General features: G+C 37.5%; 1 protein-coding gene across 1 annotated transcript in view; it reads left to right on the top strand.

The window, feature by feature from the left end:
* The window catches only part of topaz1.S (testis and ovary specific PAZ domain containing 1 S homeolog), a 102,488-nt gene extending 94,773 nt beyond the window's left edge, over positions 1-7,715 (top strand). Inside the window, exons 17-23 of the mRNA XM_018269306.2 lie at positions 332-506; positions 983-1,083; positions 1,266-1,431; positions 1,861-2,025; positions 3,461-3,664; positions 5,429-5,612; positions 7,099-7,715. Of these exons, the coding sequence (XP_018124795.1) occupies positions 332-506; positions 983-1,083; positions 1,266-1,431; positions 1,861-2,025; positions 3,461-3,664; positions 5,429-5,612; positions 7,099-7,330 (1,227 nt within the window). The 3' untranslated portion in view covers positions 7,331-7,715. The remainder of the gene's footprint in view (positions 1-331; positions 507-982; positions 1,084-1,265; positions 1,432-1,860; positions 2,026-3,460; positions 3,665-5,428; positions 5,613-7,098) is intronic.
* Positions 7,716-19,524: the final 11,809 nt, after the last annotated feature.

The following is a 19,524-nucleotide window of genomic DNA, read 5'->3' as shown; positions in this document are numbered from 1 at the left end:
GGAGCGCTATTAACGGATGCATTTGTTAAAGTTTTCCTATTACAGAATCCCTTTAATCTGGGAACAGAGATTTCTCTATACTGACAATTGTACTACTAAAGTCTACTACCTCTCCTGGTTATTGCATGTTTCCAACCTCTTCTTATGTAGACCGAATTATTTTCCAGCCTGAGAACATTTCTTCTGAAATCTCTTAACTGCCTTTCAGTGTATCTTCTCTCTTCCTTCTTCTATACATGAAAAAGTCAGAACAAGATAAGTGTCTCTACCTTTAAAGATATTTACAGAATATGTGAAGAAACTCACTATCTTTACATTTATTTTTACCCAGCATTGTAAAGAAAAAAATGATTGGAAGAAACTGGGAACATTGTATCTTAATCTATGTAAAGGTTGCGAGAATGTGACCGACCTTAAAAAGTTTTCTATTTGCATTGTGGGGGCACTTCAGAAAGAGACAAAGGATGATAAATCTGAAGTTCCATATTGGGACTTTGCAGACACAGGTAATTGCTATCATCATTTTATATAAATGTGTATGATTTTGCAGTAAATTGGCCTTACAATTGAAAGCATACGTAGGTTCAAACATTCCTCTAGAAATATCAGAGATATGGCTCTGGCTATGATAATTTAACCCTACTGTACAGCAGGGGCACAAATTTAATCTTTCAAATTGTCACCCTGTTTGAGCACAAATATATGCAAAAATACAAATAGATATTTAGTAGGGAAATGATTGTGGCCATCCATTTGGTACTTTAGTAATCAAGGTTGGCAATGACTGGCTAAGTGTGAATATTCCTGTGCAAACATGTTTGATACCCTTATTCTGTAGGCTTGTACATTTTGTAGCACTCTTGTGTTTTACTTTTTGTTGAATTGCAGTGAAAATATGAGGCATCTTTTCACAAATTTTATAGCGACTGTTTATGTTTACAGCTAATACTTGAATTTACCTTTGTTAAATGATTGTTTGCAGTGTACAGAGATGCCCAACTAAGTGAAATTGACAAAAACATTTTGGGAAGAATAGGAATCTCCATCATGTATCACTATTCCAGAAATAAACATTGGCAAAAGGTAATTTATCTGTGTACTAGCTGTCTTAACAGATGTTTGCCCTTGGGATTGAATTGCGGAAATGGGTATGTGTTAAATTAATTCAGAATACATTCTTTACAGTAGGTGCTGGTATACATGACCATAGGAATAAACCACCTTATGCATCAATGCCTTACACCAGTTTCCTTCATTTTTAATAGGGAAAGAAAGTTCTCCGAAAACTTCAGGAAATGCAGATTAATTTCACAGTCCTCAATGGACTCACAGGGGATGAGAGTAAAGCTACGCGCTGTCAAGTTGTAAACACAGCTGTAGAGATCTTCTTAAACTGTGAACACTTAAATGATGCACTGGCGGTTTTGCGAGGTAAGTGCGGTTTTGCGGTTTTTGTTTTAGTTTTTTTAATCTTGAAGGGGGTGTATTGTTTCTTGGAGATGAAAATGCGAGTTCCAGCAAATGCAAAAAAAAAAAAAATTAATAATAATGGGAGAGTGTAAAAAGCTTAACCTTCCAGTAGAGTTGTTAGATCCTAAAAAATGCAAGTCAAAAAGAGTCAGATCAAGGCACATGGTGTTAACATAGAGTATGCAATGCTATTTTGAAGCAGTATAATAAATAGGTTGCTAATTTGCATGCAAGCTGTGAACAATTTCTATGTGAAGCGATTTGCTGGGGATTTAGAAGAAATGTAGAAAATTTGTAGCAACTCAGTAAATACATTCTTATGATACAGTACCCAAATGTTTTAGTAGCCAGACTATAAACAATTTATTTGTAATGTTCTATTTATCCAAGAGTCAGAATGGATTATTAACACACAAATGTGGCCCTGTGAAAGGATGGATGTGCTGAATCGCCATAACCTGCTGTGTACAATTGCATATGAAACGCTGAATAAAAACAAGTTTGATGTGTGTCTGGAGGTCCTTCAAAATCTGCCAGGATTGCAGTGCTCATTGAGTAAGTCTAAGAAGAACAGTTTTTTTTTAGTGAAAAGCCATACACTACAAGGAGCCCATTCAGCTGGATTTCAAGCATTCCTCACAAAATAAGACAGTGGTACAGAGGAATACTGCTATAAAGGACAGGTTATTAATTACTGTATTAGGAAAAAAAATAATCTATCGTTGAAAATATGATCTATATAACAACTATAAATATAGTTCAGCAGCAGCTTATGAATACCTTGATACATTTAATAACCGGAAGGGCTCAAAGGACAAGTTGCTTTTGAGCAAAACTGGAAATATTATGTGTTTTTTGTTGCTGCTCCTTTCCTTGGCTCTAGCTTACTAAAATAACAGGTTGCTTAAAACAGCTACGGCTATTGCTGTAAACTCCAGAGACCCACTACTTGTGATTAGGGATGCACCGAATCCAGGATTCCACCTTTTTCAGCAGGATTCGGATTCAGGTGAATCCTTCTGCCCGGTTGAACCGAATCTTAATTTGCATATGCAAATTAGGGACAGGGAGGGAAATCGCGTGGATTTTTGTCACAAAACAAGGAAATAAAAATGTTTTCCTCTTCCCACCCCTAATTTGTATATGCAAATTAGGATTTGGTTTTGTATTCGGCCGAATCTTTTGGGAAGGATTGGGGGGTTGGGCCAAATCCAAAATAGTGGATTTGTTGCATCCCTACTTGTGATTAAGCCATGAGCTGTTGCTTCACAGACCCTTTCGGTCTTGACCCTCAACTTTCCAACAGTGAACGTTTTTTAATGATACTGGGTATGGAAATTTAACAGGGAGATAATTAGATGTTGGAAAACCCTTGCTTGTGCCAACCATTCCCTAAACTTTGGGAGCACTTGTGTCTATAACGTCTTGGTCTCAAGAACTAAGTTCCAAATCTTAAGAAAGATCCCAATAAGAACTGAAAACGTTGACAATAAATTTTTCATTTTTTCACTACATTATGAAGTCCAGGAGTGCGTACATTTTTGCAATACTTATCTATGCCTTATGGGACAGCACCCTGACATGAACTAAGAGTTAATGGGACCTGTTATCCAGAATGCTTGGGACCTGGGCTTTTCTGGAATAACTGATCTTTCCATAATTTGGATCTTCATACTTTAAGTCTACTAGAAAATCATGTAAACATTAAATAAACCGAATAGGCTGGTTTTGCTTCCAATAAGAATTAATTATATCTTAGTTTGGAACAAGTACAAGGTACTGTTTTATTACTATAGCGAAAAAGGGAATCATTTTTAAAAATTTGGATTGTTTTCATAAAAAGGCTTTTCGTAATTCAGAGCTTTCTGGATAATGGGTTTCAGAATAACACACCTATGTGTGTGTGTGTGTGTATCAGTATTTGAAAGTTAATTCATCTCCTTAAGTTTAAGTCAGTTAATTAAATATTCTTATTGTTCCTTTGTTTTAGCGGATGTGGATGTCTCTCAGTACAGCTTGCTTTTTAGCAAACTTTTGGGATCCTGCATAGAAAATAATACACTTGGTGTATCCTCAAATGTGATAGATTTTATGGTTGCAAAAAAAATACCGGTTGACTTTTTCTTACTCAGAGCATTAATCACATCCTTGGGACGAAGTTGTCTATGGCTCCGAGCAAGAGAACTTTATAAATGTGAGTAAATGCCAAATTGTTCGAAGATAGAGCAACCTGACAATTCTACCTTGATTAGAGTACACACTGTGGCACCATTGTATGGCCCTGTTAGCATAGATATGTTTGAGTTGTATAATTATTTAGATGCTAAACAATGAAAGCAACTGCCAGTGTCTCAAGATACTAGAAAAATAATGCATTTTACTTGTAAAATCATAGGCCTTTGAGAACTTAAGCCTTTTTCATTGTTTCACAAGTATGGATCACTTCTGATCAGTAGCGTACTAGCAATACCGCATTTCACAGGCTACATTAAAATCACAAACTACCGGGATAGGGTTCTGTGCTAGTGGTGGCTGCAATATTTGTTAACCACTGTTGCATGTTCAATTTTAATGACGGACAGGATTTAGAACGCTAAAAAAAATTATAATTATCCTAATTTTAGGATGGTTTTGCCACCAATATGGATTTATGCCGCTTATTTACCATCAAGATAAGGTACTGTGTCTATGGGATATGGCCTTTTTCATAATTCAGAGCAAATGTACCCTTAAATATGTTGCACATAGCACAAGTCATATGTTACATCAATAACAAACTATTCTTGGCAATAAGTAGCCCAGATGCATTGTGTGTTGGCTAATTCTCAATAATAAGGGCATCTCTTAAGCTTAACAATTAATTTCTGCCATTGATTACTGAAAGCATTAAAGAAGATACTTTATCAAGGTAATATCAAGGTTTAGTATAAAATAATTTCAGAAGAGGAGATCCACGCTTGGTGAGAAAAGGGGGCAGCTGCACTGCGTCCTGCATTTTGTATGGGCAAGAATGCTCTGCTTTAATGTTTTAAAATTGGCCAATGAGGGTGCGATCAGCCTTTTTTGGGGTTGGGGCAGGTTTCATACTGTATTGCATTGTGTAAGTAGCCACAGGCCTACGACAAGCACTGACTACTACCCAACCATGTGCATCATTCAGTCGCAAGCCTCTATAGGACTCTGTCATTACTGCCTGCGCTAGAGTAGTGGATAAGGACGGAGCTAGTATGAAAATGTATACTACAATGATAAAATCATATGCACTTCAGCAACCATTTATGCAACATGCAAGTGATCAAGGCAACAGTTGGTAAACAGGACAGGATAATATGCAGGTGTCCCAGACAAAGGAGTCTGCAGGGTTTATTTTATTAACAGTTGTGCTAGGTTTTTGATTTCTAGTCAAATCTTGTCATTATCTTACTTACCGGGACAAAGGTCTCTGTATGTGAATCAAACATTGAAAATAAATTCTTCTCAACTTTATTTGAAAGACCTATAAGTGCCGTCACTTCTGCTGTCCCAGGGATCCTATGTGGCTTTCCTGGGCAGTGAGCGTGCGCAATAGAGTCAAATCATAATGGTTGCTAGGATAATTTGGACGCTAGCAACCACATTGCTAAAATGGCAGACTAAAAAAAGCTACGAATAACAAAGATAAATAACTCAAAAACCATAAAAAATTAAAACCAATTGCAAATAGTCTCAGAATATCAGTTTCTACTTCATACTAAAAGTTAACTCAAAGGTGAACAACCCCTTTAAAATGCTTATTATGAATGATTTAATGTGATATTTTTTAAGTTAATTACCTTTCAACTAGTGTACAAATGTCTAGATTTGGTAGATTTAATGTAGTAAATCCTTTTAAAACATGTTGCTTGAAAATATTTGCTCTTATTTTAAAAGAACTGTATATACCACTTTGTTTCTTATTTTTCTGCACTTTCTTCCCCAGGTGCAATATCATTGGGTTGCTACCCGCCCATGGAAGGAAATCTTTATCGTAAAGTGCTTTTCATCCCCTGTTTCCTTTCTGAGATAGAGATGTTATTATCCATTGAAATTTTCATGGTATCGAATGCCAGCAGCATTCAGTCACCAGGAGGCAGCAATCAGATTCTGCAAATCATCCTGAAAAGGTTGGTTTCAGCGTATAAAATGCACAAAGCAAAGTTATACACCTACATTAATAATACATACAGGTTTACACTGCAACATATATCATTTATGTTCATAGTTGCAGAGTTGCTTATTCTGTATTTGCCAGACTGGTCAATGGCAGTGGAAGTACCCAAAACATTGTTAATGGAATAGACAACCAATAGAACTCTTTTCTAGAAATACATATAGTCTAGGGATCCAGCTGCCTGGGGCTTTATTCATTGCTCATCTTTGCTTATTTGGTTGACATGTTGTTGTGTCAATTTTCCATTAAGCAAAAAATGTTGAAAAAAGTCTGCACTTCAGCTAAAGGCTCCAAAAAGTGCAGTTACCTTATTTTCTCACAGTAATTGCAAATTACTAAAATTAATGAGCCCACCTCATGCACACAGTAATTTTTAATTTGCCACGCTGGTGATTTCTAAACCCAAAATCACATATCAAACGCATCACATAATTTTCATCAATCATAATAATAAACTGTACCAAATTTATCAGTATAAAAACCACACAAAAATTATGTTCATCGATTGGGTCAATTCTGCACACGTAAATACATAACTATGTTATGGTTAAGGCCGTGTACAGTTCATACTGTGAAGTTCAACTCTACGATTGGGCAACCGTATTGTTTTATTGGATTTTCCCCAGACTCCATGAACTGGACTTTATGAACTCTGCAGAATCTTAAGCATCACATTGTTATGTATTTGTGCGCAGAATGGACCTACTTAATGAACTTAACTGCTCTGTAATTGGAAATACAAATATTGGCCTTTGTCAGTAAAGTTGGAGAATTTGTCTTTCCATGTACAGTCTTTATTTTGTGAGATACAGTGGAACCCCCATTTTACGTTTTTTATGGGACTAGTAAAAAATTATGTAAAATCTGGGGAAAATGTAAAATCAGGGAATGTAACTTTTTCTTCAAGTACTGAATGGATATAAGCACAGGGGTCAGTTTTACTTTGAGAGACAATTACTGTGTTAATAACAAGCGCTAAGCATTGCAGTGTTAATGTTACACTATGGGGGGATGTGCAAGACTCTCTGTCAGTCACATACACAAGCTAAAGCAATAAGTGATTGGTGCAGGACTGGATAAGGGGCAGACTAATTGGAATTGACCATTTACAGACAGAACCATGGCAAATATACATCTGGTTAGTATATTAAACCTCTCTATTTCACAAATAATAACATTCATAGCGGAAAAAAACAGTTTTTGGGAATTTCAGGACAACATTTTAATGTAAAATCCAGAAAAACATGACTTCAGGGAAATGCACCCATTGAAATGCATTATAAATTGGTCGGACCACAAATAAAAAAATGTAAAATGTGGGAAAACTTAAAATTAGGGTTCTTAAAATTGAAGTTTCACTGTATATGATAATGTGTGGTATAATATTCTGTTATAAAACAGACATACTTTGCACCAAGCTGTCGTGTCCCCTTTTGCAGATGTGAAGAAGAGCGAGTTCAGCATAAAGATTATCCCAGATGTAAAGATGGCTATCAAGATGCAGTGAATCGGCTGGTTCAGGCCACTAGGTTCTCAACACCAAGACTCTGCATAAAGCAAATGACTGTCAATAATGCAAACGAACAGGTTTACATCCTTGACTATACCTGCTCTCTCAAATGGTTGCATGAAAACATGAAATGGGCTGGGAAAGTATGGCTTTTTCAGTAAATTCTAGTTTAAGGAAAAATCTAACTTGATATTAGTAGGGATTATCTTTCATCAACTATTTTTTTCCTAAAATAAGTTCAATTTGAGGGTATAGGTTAATAGTTTGTACACACACACATAGTTCAAATCTGCATATTTGTATATGAGTTGGAGATACTTATCCTTTTGTTTGAGCATTACTTGTTGTCTGTAACAGAAGTATATGCTGTTTGTCAAAATCTCTTGATAAATGCAAATTGTGTGCCCTCCAATTAACTTTCTGATGAAGATAAAACAATTTGAATATAACCCCTTCTGATCTGGGACATTTTTCCTGTAATAGATGTATCTTTGAGAAACATCTTTGGCTCTTAAAATAATTGACAATAAGTAATAAATAATGTAAATAAAATGTATGTTTAATTTGTTTTATTAATGTGTGTTTCTCAATTTTATTGTGCTTTATCGGCACAATAGTTTAACTGTACACAAAATAAAATATACAGCATAAAGAAAACAGGTTGTCTTCTACAGTTGTTCTAGGCTTATATTTGCCTTTCTGTGCCAGTTTCCCCCCCATTTTAATTGTTCACTGCAGGAACATATAATAGTATATAACAGTGTTTTGTAATATATCACTAGTGTTGTGCCTGTTTTCATTGTTTATGAGAGAGAGAGAGAGAGAGAGAGAGAGAGAGAGTTGGCTTAGATATTAGATGTGGGAGATATCTCAACATGTTGAAGGTGTATCTTAATATGAATAAAAAATATCCACCTGTGCATGTTCCTAGTTTAGTACCTTCAGTCACATTGAAAGTTTTTTTTTTTTAGTAGAAGGGTCACTAAGAACTTTAAAGAAATCTTAATATGCAAAGTAAGCATTCTTTTATCTGAGCACTGCCACATTCTGTTACTATATATTGCATTAATAACACTACACCTAATGTCTGTAAAATTGAGTTATTACAATAATTTACTTTTGTGAATTCCTTAGGTAGATCCCGTTTCTAATTGTCAATATATAAGAGAAGTAAAGTGCAAAATAATTGCTGTTTTCATGCTATGCTGTAGGCATAATATAAATGAAATACAATAATAATTATACAGTAGTAATTATTACTGTAATCATAAAATGGTAACTTGTACTTGATTCTAACTATGATATAATCCATAATGAAAGCAAAACCTGCCTATTGGGTGTATTTAATATTTACTTGATTTTCTAGTAGACTTAAAGGGTACCAATCATAACTAAAATCATTTACTAAGTAAATACACTATGTTATAGTTCAAGAAATCGGATTTTTAAAACAGTTACAATCATTTGTATAATGTAAATCATCAGCTCACTATACCTTCTGCAAGATCTCCCCTATCTCCACTGCAGTTCTAGTTGAGGCAGGCATCTTGGATTTCACTGCCTCCTCCTACCTATATATTCACAGCCAACTACAGCTCTGATATCTCGCACATGCTCAGTTGAAATTCCTTGGTTGCTTAGCAACCCTTCTAAGCTATTTTAAAATCAACCAAACCTCTGTGTTAGCTGCTATTCAGAATTGCTGCTACCTGTTTGGAAGTTAGTGTGTGTCCTTCATTTGCATAATAACATCACCAGCAGGAGACAAGATAGGGAAATCTCGTGATACTTCTAGTTGAGGAGTTTACTAAAGCTAGGCATTCTGGGTAGAATACTCACGGCAGTGCTAAAATCTGAGCATGCTTGTGAACTCATTTGCATATTATAGTCACAGTATGGACTCCCTCAGGGAAAGAACCCATTTACATAGTTACATAGTTAAATTGGGTTGAAAAAAGACAAAGTCCATTAAGTTCAACCCCTCCAAATGAAAACCCAGCAGCCATACACACACCCCTCCATACTTTCACATAAATTATATATACCCATACCTATACTAACTATAGAGTTTAGTATCACAATCGCCTTTGATATTATGTCTGTCCAAAAAATCATCCAAGCCATTAGACAAAGTAAGGTTTTTTTTTTAAAAACTGCTGTATTTTTTTTTTTTTTTTTTTTTTAAACTGTATACAGTATGTGGTTTGATTAAACGTGTTTAGGTTGTACTGGTCAGATTGTTAATATATGTTTGATTTTGGCTGTGATAGGTGCCCTTTAAGGTATAAAAAAAAAAACAAATTACAGAAAGATCCATTATCCGGACAGCCACAGGTCCCGAGAATTCTGGATAATAGGTATCATGCCTGTACTTAGAGGATCAAGGATTAACCTGTACGTACGTATACCCTTTTTTTCGCCGTTAACAATTAAAAAAAAATATCCTAGAAGTTTCAACATTGCCTGTGGAGATTTCCCTGGAAGTGTCTTTAGTTGCACATCCTGTATAAGATCTGACAGAAAACATACAAAGTCACCCACACCAACAGAAGTTTTTGTCAAATATTGATTTTACTGCAGAATAGTTAATAGTATTGAGAATTGCAAGCACATGGGCTCCATACTCACCAAACGTTTCAGACTCACTGGGTCCTTAATCTTAGGCATATGAAATGAGCCACAGAACTAGCATATATTAAGAAACAGGCAGCATGTTTTAAAGGAAGTGTAAACCCTACATTTTCCTACCATGCATATAATTGAGCACATCTCCCAACCCAAAGAGCATCATATGAACTTTTTATATCTCCTCCGTTTGCCAGCACTGTCACATTCTCCTAAAACAACTGATCACGTTTGCCTAAATTCTTGCCTATACTACTCTAGAGAGATATATCCGTAAAGTTGATCCAAAAAAGCATTTTTCTCAGTAGGTTCTAACTAACTGAAATGAAAAGTCTCCATTTAGCATAATAACAACCCTGTTTCCTTTTCCGGAATTAGCCTATTTCTCCATAATTGAAGTCACCCATAATAACAGCTGGGCTTTATTTGTGAAACCTCTTCCTTTTGTACAGTAGCTGGGCTGTATTTTCCTCACTTATAATGTGTGTTTTGTTGCATGCACTAATGATCATTTTCTTAGTGACTACCCCCGTGCTTTCCCTGGTAGTTTCTTTAGTGTGTGCCTTAAATTCTGGCATTACATAAAGATAAAATCATCCTGCCCCTCCTAAAAAGAGTCTGAAGAGATTTGAACTCACAGCACATCTACATTATCTATGCAACCAAATCTCAGTAATACTACTCATATTTGTTTCTATATGTGCAGTACAAAAATTTAATCTAGCATTAGACTTCCTTGTTAATTTTGTTGTCTCACTTTTAAATATTTACATATTTATTTTGCTACTCTCTGGTTGCTAAGACTTGATTACTAACACCCAGGTAGCAATTTTGAGGTCAGAATGGAATATCAACAGAAGAAAAAGAAAGAAAGAAACCCAACTAAAAAATGGCATTCATTAAATGAATTGTTCAGTGTAAAAATAAAAACTAGGTAAGTAGATTATATATACAGGTATGGGACCTGTTAAACAGAATGCTCAGGACCTGGGGTTTTCCGGATAACGGAAGCTGTTTGGGTCTTAATGCCTGAAGTCTACTAGAAATTCATTTAAACATTAAATAAACTCAATAGGCTGGTTTTGCTTCCAATAAGGATTAATTATATCTTAGTAGGGATCAAGTACAAGCTACTGTTTTATTATTACAGAGAAAAAGTAAATCATTTTAAAAAATTTAGATTATTTGGATAAAATGGAGTCTATGGGAGACAGCCATTTGGAGCATTCTGGATATCGGGTTTCTGGATAAGGGATCCTATACTTGTATAATAAAATAAAAATGTTTCTAATATAGTTAGTTAGCCAAAAATGTAATGTGTAAAGCCTGCAGTGACTGGATGTCTAACATAATAGCCAGAACACTACTTCCTGCTGTGCAGCTCTCTTGGTTTCCACTGATTGGTTACCAGGCAGTAACCAATCAGTGACTTGAGGGAGGGCCACATGGGTCATAACTGTTTACTTTTGAATCTGAGCTGCATGCTAAGGATCAATTGCAAACTCAAACAGTTATGTCCCACATGGCCCCCCTTAAAGGAGAACTAACCACTAAAAATGCCATGTTTTATATACTGAACTTATTGCACCAGCCTAAAGTTTGAGCTTCTCAATAGCAGCAATGATCCAGGACTTCAATCTTGTCACAGGGGGTCACCATCTTGGAAACTGTCTGCAACACTCACATGCTCAGTGGGCTCTGAGCAGCTGTTGAGAAGCTAAGCTTATGGGTTTTTGTAAATTATCAAGCAGAAAATGAGGTTTGTCAAATTCTGATGCTAATTGCACTGGTTTATGTAGTAATTATCCATATTAATTGCCAATCAGCCTTATACTGTGACATTTATATTCTATGTGTACTGTATATTGTGAGTGGGTCCCTAAGCTCAGTAAGTAACAGCAGCACAGAGCATGTGCAGTGAATCAGCAGAAAAGAAGATGGGGAGCTACTGGGGCATCTTTGAAGACACAGATCTTTACTGCTAAAGGACTGTAGTTGCCTGGGGCTGGTACTGAAGCTTAAAACATAACGTACAACATTTCTAGCTACTTCTTTAGTTTAACTTTCCTTGTCCTTTAAAGTCTGCTGACTAACCCAGAGTTAGAGAGCTGAAAAACAGGAAGTAGTGTTCTGGCTATTATGTTAGACATCCAGTCACTCCAGCCTTTATACATTCAATTTTTGGCTAACTATATTAACATTTTTTTTATTTTGCACAGCCTATCTATTTCCCCAGTTTTTATTTTTACACTGAACTGTTCCTTTTACATGCGACTGTGACCTTCTATAGAATACTTTGCAGAGGGCAACTAGGTTTTCCTTTAATGATAAGGATGCAAAGGTGTGAGTCAAATGAAAAAAACTGTCAAGTCACAGTGATAACAGATTTCATGTTTATTGATGTTCAAAGTTTGGAATGCTTACGGCAATGTAAAACTTAGATAATCGTCAATAGACTTGTAAGATGAATTTTGTCACTGTTTATTTAGAAAGGAAATCACCTTAAACTAGATTTCCATCTTGGTAGGTGGGAACTAAATAAATGTGTTCACAGCAACCAAATAAATTGACATACAATGGGGCAAATTCACTTTGTGCCGAAAATGCGCTAGCGACGGCTTCGCCACACTTCGCCAGACGTAGTTTTGCCAGGGCTGTGCAAATTCACGAAGATCCGAAGTTGCACACAGGTTACCGAACAGTTGCAAGGTTGCGCTAGCGATAATACGATAAGCAGTCCGAAGTTATGCTAGCAATGCCTAATTAGCATACGGAGTGCAGTTAAAGTACAGTGGACGTATATGTTGCAGCAACTACATTACACTACACAAAGCCAGGGAAACTAAAATTAAATTAAATAGAGGTCTTATATTGCCCTACACATGTGCCCACTGTATAGTTTAGGTGCCAAATGTAGGGGGGAAGGAGGGTACCCCAAAAAAAATTATGATCTTTTTCAGCCTATCACCCAGTAAAAAGTAAAAAAACGCCAGCGTTTGTCAACTTTTTTTTGACAAACTCCTATCTACTCTGTTGCACTTCGCCTGGTCTGAGCTGGTGAGGTAAAGTCTGGCGCAAGAGGTAACGTTCAGTAAAATGCGCAAGTAAGTTAATTAAAGTAGTTACGTCCCTTCGCCAGAGTGCAACTTTGCCTGGTGTAAGGGTGCGAAGTAGCACTAGAGTAGGTCTACTTCGCTAGGGAATTTACGCCAGGGACCATTAGTAAATTGGCAAAGTGGCAAAATGACATCACGCTGGCGAATTTTCGCTAGCGTTAGCCACTTTGCCCTTTAGTAAATTTGCCCCAATGACTTTGATCATAGCAACTGCAACCAGCCTAGGGTGTATTTCAGTCTCAGCCATAATTCTCATCCTGCCATACTATAAATTTTAAAGTTGGATATCTGTGTCCATTACCCAAAACATCCTCAAGGTGTGCCTTCATTATACAAGAAAACAATTTCCTTTTGATGATGGACTTTTTCTTCCTTTTAGCCCACTTTATTGAAGTTGGTTAGTTTGGTAATGCAAGTAGAATGATTTTTCCTTCTAGAATTAAGAAATTACATATTTTTCTGTGTGATTGAGTCCATTTGAGGGGAAACAATTTACTTTTTGAAAAGGTTTTAGCCACTTAGACGCTACCCATAGCTGAGATGACCTCCTGTATTGGTCAGTATTTGTATTTAATTTTTCTTGCTGATGTATACACCTTCAATTGTCCAGTACTGTGTGAATATAAATCATGAATTATAAGAGTCCTAGAGTTGGGATATAGACCCAATTTTCTCATAAGGATTTAGAATACTACCCCTCTTAATTCTTTGGAGTTTTGTTTATCATTGGCTGAGCTTTCAGTAGCAACTTCCTTTTAATATAGAACATGCCTTATGGAAACAGTAGTATTTCAACAGTGACATGAACAGAAAATATGCATCATAACAAAATTAGACAGGTGCATAAATTTGGGCACCAAACAGATATTACATCAATACTTAGTTGAGCCTCCTTTTGCAAATGTAACAGCCTCTAGACGACTCCTGTAGCCTTTGATGAGTGTCTGGATTCTGGATGGTGGTATTTTTGACCATTCGTCCATACAAAATCTCTTCAGTTCAGTTAAATTTGATGGCTGCTGAGCATGGACAGCCTGCTTCAAATATCCCATAGATTTTCCATGATATTCAAGTCAGAGGTCTGTGATGGCCATTCCAGAATATTGTACTTCTTCCTCTGCATAAATGTCTTTGTAGATTTCCAAGTGTTAAACATCTTTTCTCATGATTGGACACACCTGCCTATGAAGTTTAAGGCTTAAAGAGCTAATCCAACCAATATGGTGTTGCCAGTTACCAGTATTGAGCAGTTACATGCATTCAAATTAGGAAAACTACATGGGTACCCACATTTTTGCACAGCCAGTTTTTCACATTTGATTTCATTTCATATAACTGAATACTGCTTAACTAAAACACTGCAGTACTCAGATGTCCCTGGGAAATGAAAGACATACCACTGTTATCTTTTTTGTTGAAAGTAGAGTACATTATTATGCAGGTTGAGAGGGGTTCCTAAACTTTTTCATATGACTGTATATTCAGTTGTATGACAGAATAGTACCAAAGGCTGCTTTGGTGTGTAATTCACTGTGTTACAGTCCAAAAAAATGAAGAGGGGACTGCTTCTCTAAATCTACAGGTATCATAAGCAGAGCTGTCAACTTTCCAGGGTGCATGCAATGCAGAAAAAATTTCCAGGTCTATGACATCACATACATGCACACAACCTCTCATGATGCTGCAAAAATCTGTGGCATGCACACGTTCCCACTGACGTCACCAAAATGTTCTGCACATGTGCACAACAGGTTTTTGCGGAAAATCATGGAAAACCATCAGTAGTCATCAGAAATCAGCGGGGATGTGTAAGAGTGACAGGAGACTGGGGGGCACACCACAAAATCTGGTAACTCCCAATAGGGGAATTTTAGTAATTCCTAGAAGTGCTTCCATACCTCCCAACTGTTACTGAAATATCTTGACTTTATCTTTGATCTCCTGCACTGAACAACCAGAAAAAGATACAAAGTTTCTAAAACTCAATTGGCTTTTTGCAGAGAGCCCAGAATGGCAGGTGCACTTAGATACATTTGTAACAATTTATGATGAGCAAAGACACAATTGTAACTATTAAAGATAAGCAGGTCGCCTGAGACTGGAGAGGCCAAAGTGTGAGATCCCTGGAAGCTGAACGGGAGCTCTGAGGAGGAAGAAACTGAAATCACCAGAAGCACAGACATGACGTTCCTCCCAGACTTCTCTATGGAAACGTCGACTCTGCTGACACTTCTTGCTTAGTAAGTGACTTGTTCTTGTTGGGTGAATGCCAGCTTTCTGTGGCCAGGCCCTGTATGTCACTATGGCATCCTGGAAATATTCTCTGTAGAACACTGCTCATAGTCTTACGCTACTTACAGATTCATGAGCATCTAGTTTCTTGATTTCTTTTAATAGCAGCAGCATGGTATATAGCAGTATTTTATTTAGTCTGAATATGGGTGGCACACATCATGCACAGCATAGGGGTAACAGATATCCAGCCATCAGTAAATATTTAATAGCAGTCATCTCTCCTACCAATATATTGTATAGAGAGGCAATCAATATATAGTATTTCACATAAAAGTTCAAATGACTGGGTGCATGATAAAGACAAAAGTACTGGCAGCACCCATAAAATCATACGCACCCACTTTTATTAGGCTTTATATAGCAGAAACATATTACACAGCACTCTATATCATTAACATTAATCCCTGACCCACTGGAGTTTACAATCATAATAGTACCACTACAGTCATCCATATTAACCAATCAGGTTTGTGCATTCAATCTAATCCCATTATTTCAAATTACAGCAGTTATGGTCTGCCACTATTTTCTTGAACCTTGACACGTAACTGTGTATATATATATATATATATATATATATATATATATATTTGTTTGTTTTTGCTCCTGACGAAGATCCCTGTGGGGGATCGAAACGTTGAGGCTTAGTAATAAAACATTTTTTTGTTTTTTCACTAAAACCCTGTGAGTGCCGCAATCCTTGTTCACTGCTTATTTCCCATGCTGGCACCCAGGTATTAATTTTGTCTACGGAGTGCACCATTCCTTTTTATTTTTTTTTGTATTTAAAATTTTTATTTTCAAATATCAGCATATAGCAAAAATTGGCACATAGCAAAACTCAGAATCTGCAGGTACTGGACAATCCCCAGGCTGCAGTAGTATTGTGGCACATGGGTACATAACATGTATTCCTGAGTTGTATAATAGAGTAGCCCAAGTAGCTGACAAGAAAATTATACAAAAATAAAAGGAAAAGAAATAGAAAAAGGAGTAAGAGAAAAGAAATAATCAAAAGTAAACCAAAAACTAAATAAACAGTTGCCTATAACACTTGTGAGTACTGTCAACATTTCTGCACTAACTGGTACAGCATTGGGTCAAGGAAATGTAGGGATTCCCCTGAGTCAGAGTGGGAGGACATGCAAGAGAAGTTAGGTTGAGGAAATATTTGGGTATGATAACCAGGGGGACCAGACTTTGTGGAAAGATTTCTGCGAACCGTTTGTGTAGCTAGTTAATTTCTCCAGAATGAGGATATTATCCAGCCTCCTTTTAACCTCAGGAAAGTCCAGGATGGGAGACTTCCAGGCTGCAACGATGACCTGCTTGGAGGCAGAGAAAATATGTGTTATCAATTTCCTGGTGAATTTGTTAATTCTTGGGATTCGCATTTGTAATCATCGTGTATATTCGTATCCAGAATCGGACTGCTTTGGGGCATTCCCACCATACATGTAGAAACGAACCGTGGTGCCCACAGCTCCGAAAGCACAATGGGGAGCAAGCAGGGTACCACATTGCCAATTTAGAGGGGACCATGTACCATTGGTGTAGTACCTTCTGGGAGGTTTCCAGAATGGAAATGTTCACCGAGCAGTGTATATTGTCTTTAATGATATCAGACCACTGCCTCCATGCAGATACGCAAGTCTTTTTCCCATAGTTGAATAAATCTTAAGTCCTTAATAGGAACCAGGTGGATCAAGTGATCATATATAGTAGAAAGTGCCTTCTCCCGTGGGAGTATTTGTAAGCACATTTTCTCAAACATGGTCGGGTTAGGAAATTTCTTGTCAGGCCAAAGGGAAGATATGTAGCTTCTGATTTGCAGGAATCTATAATATTCACTCTGAGGGGCCTTGTAAGAGTCTTGTAGCTGTTGCCACGACAATAGTTTGTTGGTTTTGGTCAAAGCATGCATGTTGTGGAGATTGTTTAGTTTCCACCACTGAAAAGACCCTTTCTCAGCCCCCGGTGAGAACTCTGTGTTGAGGTTAAAGTTGACCACCGGTTTATGGGAGGAAGACAATTTGTGCGTATGGGGGATAGACTTCCAGACTCTCAAGGAGAGTGAGATGACAGGATTGTAGCTGCCTCTCTTGGGGGGAGGTTTAGACCACAGCAGGTTGTGTAAGGATCCCACAGGGAGGGTATCCTGCTCAATGGTGGCCCATATTGGGTTGTCTGGGGAGTCATGCCAATGGAGCAACTGACAGACTTGGGCAGCAGTATAATATTTCTTCAGGTCTGGGACACCCAGCCCTCCTTTAGAGCGGTGTCGAACGCTGTTGAAAATTTTAACCGTGCTCTTTTACCGTCCCACACAAATTTATTCATCTGCTTTTGAAGAGAGCTTAACATTCCCGTAGGACGGGAAACCGGGAGGGTCCTAAACAGATACAGTAGGTGAGGCAAGGCTGACATTTTGAGTGCATTGATTCTACCCATCCAGGAGAGCTTGAGATTGCTCCATGACCGCAGTAGGTGTAGTATCTTATAAAGAATTTTGTTGTAATTAGCCTGTGAGTGTGAATCATAGTCCCGGTGTAATTCCACTCCAAGATATTTTAGCTTGTGCGGTTGCCATTGGAGTTGGAAGTTAATTTCAAGTAGCTTTAACAAACTGGGGGGAAGATTGATATTTAAGGCTTCGTTTTGTTGGCATTCACTTTGAGACCAGAAACTGTCGCAAATGACTGAAATAAATCGTACAGGAACGGGAGAGATGTCATTGGCTTAGAGATGGAAAGCAAGATATCATCAGCATACAGTACACATTTATAATCAATATCTCCCACTCTGACTCCGGAAATTTGGGGATGTGCTCTAATTGAAATCGCGAGAGGTTCGATGGCAAGGGCAAACAGGAGGGTGGACAATAGGCACCCCTGCCGTGTGCCCCGGCCTATCGAAAATTTAGATGAGAGGAAGCCCATATGCTGAACCTGCGCTGTAGGAGTATCATAGAGAGCCAGGATTACATTGAGGAAGGGCTCTGGGAAATCATACTGTGAGAGAGTTTTACGTAAATATAACCATGAGACCGTATCAAAAGCTTTCTTCAGATCTAAAGAGAGGAGCATGGAGGGTATATCATTAGATTTAGCTATGTGCAAGATGTTAATTAATCTGCGGGTGTTATCAGTCACCTGTCGTTTCGGGATAAAGCCCGACTGATCTTTGTGGATCAGTTGGCCTAGGAAAACGTTTAATCTTGTGGCCATAATTTTTGCTAGCAATTTAATGTCCAGGTTCGAAATTGAGATGGGCCTAAAATTTTTGCAATTGGAGTGGTCCTTATCAGGTTTGGGAATTACTGCAATGTGTGAGGCCAGAGATTCAGGGTGGAATTTGTGGAGGCCAAGTTGAATATCATTGAACAATTTGAGTAATCTCGGGATCAGGAGGGGGCCAAATGTCTTATAATATTTTCCGGTGAGGCCACCCGGACCTGGGGATTTTTTTAATTTCAGCGTTTTTCTTGCCATTAAAATCTCTTGTGGATCGATGGAGGATTTTAGGGACTCTTTCTGGGTCTGTGAGAGAGAGGGGATATCTAGGTTCCCTAAAAAGGAATCTATATTCTCTTCCTTTAAGGTTTGTGTTTGATAAAGGGATTGATAAAAGGAGCTAAATTCTTCAACTATTTTGACTGGATTAGCCGTTAAAAGGCCCTTGCTATTTCTAATCTCGGTAAAAGGGGATTGTAAAAACTTGTTAGACAATCTACGAGCTAGCATGGTGTCAGCTTTGTTGGCGTTATGGAAAAATTTTTGTTTCACCCATTGCAGTTTTCTGACATCCTTTTCGGTGAGTAAGAGGTTTATTTCAGTGCGTAGCAAGTCAACTTGTTTTCTGAGTGGGCCATCGTGAGGGGTGAGTTTGAGCAGGTCCTCTTTGGTTTGCAAAAGAAGGGAGAGGTCAGATAGTTTTTTGTTTTTTGCCTTTGTCAATCTCGCTTTCGTTTGTATAAAGATGCCTCTAATGTAGGCTTTGTGGGCAGACCAAAATGTGGGGCTGGTAACTTCAGAGGTGTCATTAATCAGGAAATACTGTTTCAATTCGTTTTCTATAGTATCTTTTATTTGGGGGTCAGACAGCATACTGTCATCAAGTCTCCAGCGGTAAGTAGAGGGTCTATCCACTATATTGGAAATATGCAAAGTTACTAGGGAGTGATCAGACCAAACACAAGTACGGATGGTAGACTGGACGACTTGAGGCAGTAACTTTTGGTCCAGGACAAACATATCTATTCTGGAATTCGAATTATGGGGAGGGGAGAAATAAGTGTAGTCTTTGAGTTGGGGGTGGCA

The sequence above is a fragment of the Xenopus laevis genome, chromosome 6S (assembly GCF_017654675.1).
Source record: "Xenopus laevis strain J_2021 chromosome 6S, Xenopus_laevis_v10.1, whole genome shotgun sequence".
NCBI lineage: Eukaryota > Metazoa > Chordata > Amphibia > Anura > Pipidae > Xenopus > Xenopus laevis.
This window is presented reverse-complemented; position numbering and strand designations above follow the sequence as displayed.